Source organism: Echinococcus granulosus (genome assembly GCF_000524195.1).
Source record: "Echinococcus granulosus chromosome Unknown EG_S00295, whole genome shotgun sequence".
NCBI classification, from domain to species: domain Eukaryota; kingdom Metazoa; phylum Platyhelminthes; class Cestoda; order Cyclophyllidea; family Taeniidae; genus Echinococcus; species Echinococcus granulosus.
In genome coordinates, this window is record NW_020170675.1 from 8663 (window position 1) to 16484 (window position 7822).

Below are 7822 nucleotides of genomic sequence, written 5' to 3' on the forward strand. Positions count from 1 at the left end.
AAAACTAGTGTTTGGACAGGTGATATGGAATGTGCGAAACATGGTCTCCAAGAGGAAAAGCTAGCAACTGCTTCATCATCGAATGTGCATCAAAGTTAAACAAAAATGCACACAATCGTTTGTTCGGCATAACTACTTTTGTAAATCAAACCTTTTGCTTCAATTTCAAGTTGTTTTGACCCTCCGTTGATGAACCTGATTTCCGTCCGCTTCGCAGCCTGAAAACGAGACGTCGTCAAAATTTATTTCTGCACCGATGCCGACACAAGTCGTGTTTATTTTCACCCCTGCGTCTGAAATTAACTGCGCGAATTTATAATAAGTAGCAGCACATCCACCTACCTTCCTGCACATCTTGTTCCAGCCGATTTGCATGATTATGGCGATGTAAACCACGGATTCCACACCCGTTCCTGCACATAGGCCCCACCAGAAACCTACAAAGTTGGCGTGTTCATTGTACGTGAGATCAGCAGACGCTGTGAGTAGGGACAGACCTGTCAATTTTATTCATCAAATCTTAAATCTTCACAGCCAAACACCTCAATAATGACTCCTATGCTCTGAGGTTGCACTACAAACTTCGATGGTTACCGCTTTATAATCCCTGAAGTGGTCCATTGCTTCTGCCCAAAGTCGACTGGCTGTTTCGTTATTACAAATGCAATTGCGTTACTTGCAACCTTTGGGTGGGGTTCTGTGGCAGAAATGCGGCAGAACGCATGTTTATGCAACCATATGAACGTACCGGAGACGCTGGGGTCAGTCAGCATCAGGTGACTGAGACCCATTGGTCCACCGATCAGGTACATGCAGACCATGCAGATAATGGCACCGGTTCGCTGCATTCCAACTCCATGAATGATTCCGGAGCATACACCCTTGTGAAAACAAAGTTTTCTGACTGTTGAATGCTGAAACTGGCCTAAGAAATTGTCGATTTTGGCGGGTCAGTAGCTCGGTTCTGCTGGAAATCCAATTTCCATGTTACCGGTCCATTCATATGTATGCCAGGTTCTACAACTCCTTTTATTGTGCGCAGAATTCGACTAATTCAGTCAAATTCGAGGAATTACAAATTCATTACACAATGCAATCGTACTCTACTCCATAGACTCTACCTATATTTTGTATTAAGGAAAGTGTAATTAAAGTGCTACTTCATGCATGCTTGACCCTTTCAGAGATTTCGACTACTATTAGCCAGGGCTAGCCGGTGTATGCACGCCTTATTACCACCAAACTCACTCCCAGACAAACCCGCTCCTGTGAATGACGAGAGTTTACACGCAAAATTGTTCACAAATGGCACCATTGGTAAATGTTGAAGTAAAATAAAAGCAAGACATAAACAAGCAAGCAGTCAACTGTAGAACACTACCACTATCGCTCCAACAAAGTGGAAACATGTTATCGAGGTCAGACTGTGAGCTGTCCTTTGGATGATTTCTCTACAAACAAAAAAATTCAAACATATTCGAAGAAAAAAGTGGATTTTGAAGTCCCGCTCCATCGGGCAAGATTTAGAACCAGCAAAAGTTTAATTTGGTAGAGGAGTTTGGCATAGTCAATGAGATGGCGTTCACGTCAAGTTACTTATTTGGAACGTGTACACACAAACTTCAAGTCTGGTTACTGCATCGGTATGCAGCTGTGACATTCTGGAGTGCTATCATTAACTCCATTTTTCGCCAAACTTCTAAGCACGAGAGACGAGTATGCTGCCCACCCTTGTATTTGCTCTGAAAACGGTGAGGGTGAGGGCAGTCACTGCTCTTGTCGCAGCGTACCACGTGTCGGGTGATATTGAACAAACCGGTCACTAAAGCAGTCTTGATGGAGGGCTGGCATCATGGCATGAAGCTCTCTACAATCGCTTGACGTAGATCACACCAATGGCGAGCAGTGTTGTGAGTACAAGATTCAGTGAAGTCACAAGTTCATCACCAAAGTGCACCCATTGCGAGACCAAACCTCTCCCCTTCAAATCGCCTGAGTGGATTGATACAGGTTTGCAGGTGACCTCACCGCTGTGACAGATGCAACTGGCCTCAGGCATCCAGTTGTAAGCATGGCCAAGAGGAACAAAGGTAAACTGCGAAATTCACTCACAAAATAGACGACTCACAACTAGGGGGGTTGCAGGAAGGAGGGTTTTGGATCCGCCCATGCTCTGATTCGCAGCAGACCTAGATTCTGTGGGACTGCTGTCTGGTGGGTGTCTAGTGTACAGCCAACGCGTATCAAATCTTGCAGAGCGCATTACAATGGTGTCATGAATTCATGAAAATGGCACTGCAGGCGAGCATGAATGTTTGAGGTGGTGAGTCAAAATTATGGTCTGATAGGTTGTAAGAATAGGTAATTAGGTGATTGTTTGGAAGTTAGAGGCCTTGCAACAGGAAAGGCTTGCAGAATTAGCAAAAATTTCCACCTATCTGTTAAAGGACGAAACCGGTAGACGGCAACCTAAGGCGCAGATGGGCTAGTTCGTCGTAGCAAATCAAAGCACCTTTAAAGCATGGAAGCAACCTTTCAGCTCTCATGGGATCAAGGAAAGTCGCTTGCTACCTCAATTAAAATTAGCAAAAGCGATTTGGTGCGTGTAACTAACGACTCTCCAGTGAAAACATGTAACCTGTCGTAGCGTACACTCAGTATAATTGTATCCGAGCAGACGAGGGCAGGAGTGGTTGTTGAATGCGTCACAGCAGGCTAAGCGACAGCTCTTGGTGACACTGAATACTACCGCTTTTTGCAGTGGACATGCAATATGCCATTTCAACAAGATGATTGTGCCCGACAAGACCAGAGTGGTCAAGTCAAGTGTTTTAAGTATAGAGACACAGGCAACTGGGTTTACCATTCTTTTGAAGCTCCCTCCAAACCATGTGCACGCATATGATGAGACTTACGGATCGTTAGTAAATATCCGAGGAATATGGAATCTCGTCAGCATGATGATGACGGAATTTACGATCGCAAGAAACACTGAAACAGCAAGAACACGCGTAGAATGGGAAGCAGTGCGTGCTCGGATTATCCTTAGAGCAGTGTCGACTAGAGTACCTATTGTGATTAAAGCGACGCATGCCGTCGACCTTGGTACTTCTGCTTTATTCGCCCCTAGGAATTGGCCAATTCGTATTGTTGTTGCAATGCAAAATCCCAAAGGAAACTGCAAGAAAGAAAGTGACCCATCAGTTTTCACTAATCGCGGATGGTTGGTCGGGCAAATACCAGGCTAAACTAAACTGCTCCTCTGACCTAGTCGTCCGCTGTTTGGCCACTCTTTGGAGTGCCATGTTGTCAAAGGAATATCTTGATTTAAGCGAAAACACAAATTGTCAGGAATAAATGTGCATATAGGCTTCTGCCCTAAATATTCACAAGCAAACCCTCCCAATTTCCAGGAAATCTCTCCTACATTTAAATTATCAGTGGAGAATGTAGTTATTCAGATTGGAAATCTGTACTTAGGGACCCCCTACGGATGTCGCCAACTTTACCGGAGAGGTTCCCATAATTTTATGCAATGAGTTCGCCCAAAATCAGTAAACGTACCGTGCAGTATAGCAGAGACTCAACATTATTAAGGATCGTCTGGACAGCTAGCGCACGCTCCCTACGAAGTCCTTTAAAGGAAATGAAAGTTGGCAGCAAAAGGGCCCCATATGCAAATGCATTAATTCTTTACGCCTGTTTCTACAAGCTCAGCACCGCCTGCAGGGCTCCCGCTTATTAAGCGAAAATTCCAATTGCAAAGGCTTTATTTGGGTATTTTGATATGCATGAACTTGGACAATGAAGACGTTGTGATGCCATTGAACACGACCAAACTTCTGCGGTCAGAATGTCGTGTATTTCTCATGCACAAAGAACACCTTTATGACCCACTTGTTCTAGACTATTGCAGTTCCTGATTGGAACAAAGGCCATTACCTGCAGTAACAGCCGTGCTATTCTGTGGCTTGATAAAAGAGGGATTGATGCGTACACCATCCGGCTCTATAAATGCTAGTGGACCTAGCACCATACAGCCGTGTTTTCATGACATAATTGCAGGGGAATCGGTAGCGTCGACAGCCAAATTTTGCTTTATCAAACAATTGGTCTGAGATGTCTCTTGTAATATGCACATTTGGAGGTGAAATGGAAAGATTTACCTGAAAGGAGGCTACCAGATTCATACACCCACCACTCAAGACCTCACATCATCATGCCAGGTATCGCAAGACGGAACCAAGTGCCCCAGTCATGCCACAGCTCCATGTGGATGGCTGCAACACAAAGAGAGTACATTTGTGAATCGTCATTACTCAACTGCACTTGTCACATTTGATCGGTTTTCTCACTCTACCGCTGTTACTATGGTAGATTCGTTATGATTTTGGTGAGCTTTCCCTCCTCGAAGTTATTCACTTCATTTCCGCCTAACATTGAGAGGCATTCCCGCGTCTGTCAATATCCACCCACCTCGGGAACGGATAGACATTTTCTTCAAATATGGCAAAAAGCCATGCAATCTAAATGTACGCCCTCATCACATCTCGAAGTGGAGCAATTGACAGTCGAACTCACCATCCCAAGTTGTTCGATAAATGCGTGAGATTAGGATGTAGACAGCAACAACTGACGCCTGTGCCATAAATCCCGGTGATTGCGAGATCGCTGATCCACTTTTTAAAGGAGAAATATTAGGCTGATGAGTGATTTAGAAAACACGTGACATCGTGGCTAGTTTCACTTGAGATTGTTGCAAAACTGATAAAACAGGGGCATAGAATTATGCTACCTTCCATTCTTGTTGGAGTTGTCGACACTTGGAGCATATTTTAAACGTGAAAATTAGTGTTTGTTAGGAGGGACTTAGAGATCTTGGGATGTCCCACGACCCATAGGGAGCTGGATTGCAAAAATGGGCTTCTTTTAGTCCTAAGATAGCAAGTCTCATGTCAACAAGTTAGGCCTCATATTATGTTAGTGTAATTTGCATTCCACTTGTCAAATGCGTAGTTTTAGACAGACCGAAGTCCATCGACATTTCGGAAGACCATAATTTTTCTGACGCCATGATTACTTGCAGACCCACTCATCATTAAGGCTTCATCAGAAGCAGTTAAAGAGACCAAATAGTGTCAAGTCGTGTATGTTGTTAGAAGGTAACCTCAAATAGGCATTGCCAACCTACAAAAATCCGAAATCGCTGTGAAAAGTGAAGAGGTAGTGGGCACCAGCGTTGATGAGGTTGCCGGTTATACTCGCCACGAGGGGCGGATACACCTTATTCTAGAATGCATGCAATAAGTAAAAGTGGGCAGAAGGAAGTTGAAGGAGAATTGGGCACTCACTTACTTGAGCTTGGATGTATTTGGTGAAGATTTTGGTTATTGCTATGAACTAGAAAGAGCTGCGGTTACACGGTAGCAAAGAGACGACTCACGAACAGCCCCGGTATAAGTCCCAGGAGGTAGTTTCCAGTGTACCTATGAGCCAAACAAATTTTCACCATAACTCCTGATTCTCTAGCTTATTGGATAGTTGTCTAGGCGTGGTGGACTGTACTTGCCCTAGGTGCACACAAGCCTAGTAAGGCTCGTTCGTCTGAAGGTGAAAACAAGTGGGCATTTATGCTAAAATATGTCGCAATCAAGCTGTACACCTCAGTGTTAACACCTCTAGCGTTTCGCGAAACTGCGCTTTTACCAAGAATAATTGCAATCAGCCCGCCAGTTTCCTAAGGCTTTGCTTAGTAAATTATGGAGTACTTTGATTTAGGTATCAACGTCACGTCAATCTTACTTGGCTACTAGCGGCGGTTGTTTTGTCACCAGGAGAATGGACTCAGTGATGACGTAGATCGCCCAATACGGAAAGCAGCAAAATGTCAAAATGACGATAGCTGAAATTCACACGTGGGCTTGTGGACCACCCGAATAGGAAATATATAACATTCACACGTAAAAAACCGTCTTGCAGTCTGAATCAGGCTGACATTCCTGTTCTGAGAACGCATATGTTGCGTAAAGTGACAATTTATCGAAATGCTATCGCACCACTAAGCATGCACTCCCTTCGTGCCAAGGGCACAAATGAAATAAGATAAGTCATGTGTATGAAAACACGGTTATGGAAGCCGTAGCAAGGTAAGCATCGAGACTAGGTCACCTGATTCAGTACAAACACACTGTAGGCGCAGTTACTATTCGCCGGGTATTTTCTAACTGCAACATAATATCCAAACTCTTTGGGAAATACTGCGAGTGATGGATACACCATCTGACACACAGCCGGCAAACGTCTTTGAACTTGAACACCAAGGCGAAACTTGTTTATTCCATTGAATGTCTATAATGCACAAGCCATGAATTTCGTGTTACCATCAAGACCAACAAATTTGGTGAGGAAACTATTAAATTAACTTCGTTTCGCTTTTGGTAGCGTAGTGGAAAGATGCATAAAAGTACTCATGATATTAACTTTGGGGTAAACAGGCTCAGCAAGATCCCAGAGCAACATAGGTGACCGAGAATTCTGTCCAAATGAAGGAAACGTGAGATCCAGAGCGTGGGATTTCCAGTGGTCGAAGCATTATGTAAAAGTCCTTAACTTCCTAAAAAAAGCACAATGCCTCCAATCTCCGCACGGAAAATGACATTCCTTCTACAGCTTTCACACTCGAGGTACTGCGAATTTTCAGACTCCATGCACAAGCGTTCCAATTTATCTTCAAGGGCACTGGAGCAGACAAGCAATCGCTGGTGTGGAATACCTGTGAAAAGAGAGTTTCACTGGCTGTAAGGAGCCCAAATATAATTGAAATGCCTGCCACATGAAAGATTGAAATGGCAAGACCACCGGCGGCCAGCTCGGTTTTTCCCAGTCGACCGAGGAAAAAAAGACTAATTGGGACTGCGGCGTAGTTACTCATGCTTGTTAGCATCTAAAACATTAAAAATGTGAAAATTGTGACCAATTCATGCTAGAACTTTGCATATCTGCATCATAGAGATGGGCGCAAATGTTGAACAGAGGAAGCTTTTCAGATATCGGCTACCTTCCGCCTGTTTCTAAAAGGATTCATTTACATCTGCTCAAATTTTACGCAGACACTGGGGCCAAGTGAACACTAATTTTCACCGAGGCGTGCGTTCTCGCCCTCGAATTCGGCTGCAACCTATCTGCCAGTTGCGCAAATTGCCACGGTCGAGATGATTGTAGTTAATGTGGTGGATCAGTGCTGCCGCTCCTGTGTAAAAGTTGATGGCCGACGAGGAGGAGTACAGAGCAAAAATGAGAGATCAACAACTAGTCCATACCCTCGCTGCTGCAATGCCCGAAACGACGCCCAAAGCCGTACAGTGGGAATGGAAATGGAATAAGTGAATTAATACTGGAAGCAACAATAAGCAGGGTCCGTACGTACGCAGATGGAAGAACACAGTCAATAGCAGAGCGCTCACGCAATTGTTTGGAAGAGATTGCATGTTTTAGCATAGCGAGTGTTCCGCAATCATTATTAAGCGTATATTGTGGTCAAAACTTGGTAGGAACTACAGAACTTACTATCGGGAGTGCCAGCATGCCCAGATACTTCCATTCATACCAAAATCCATAGGGAAAATAGCGGGCCCACAGACCCTCCCGCATTGGGGGCAGCTCTTCATGCAAGTCATCGATACTGCCAATGCTCTCTAAAAGACAACGAATGGGACTTTCCTTTTAGATCTGGCATTTACAAAAGGTGTTTAATGGTACATCTGCCTTTGGTGGACAAACAAAATCGCATATTACACCAATAACTTTTCGCAACCCATTTCGT

General features: G+C 44.2%; 1 protein-coding gene across 1 annotated transcript; it reads right to left on the bottom strand. All coding sequences in view use genetic code 11, as the record gives it.

Annotated features, from left to right (window-relative positions):
* Positions 1 to 165: 165 nt before the first annotated feature.
* EGR_10894 (Multidrug and toxin extrusion protein) lies at positions 166 to 6943 on the bottom strand (the record flags this gene model as incomplete). Its single annotated transcript, XM_024500143.1, has 10 exons — positions 166 to 303; positions 343 to 497; positions 749 to 881; positions 2129 to 2222; positions 2916 to 3178; positions 3565 to 3635; positions 4167 to 4208; positions 4582 to 4679; positions 5192 to 5289; positions 6773 to 6943. The coding sequence occupies 10 exons, from the start codon at positions 6941 to 6943 to the stop codon at positions 166 to 168; spliced, it is 1263 nt and encodes a 420-aa protein (XP_024345442.1).
* Between the last annotated feature and the right edge of the window lie 879 nt (positions 6944 to 7822).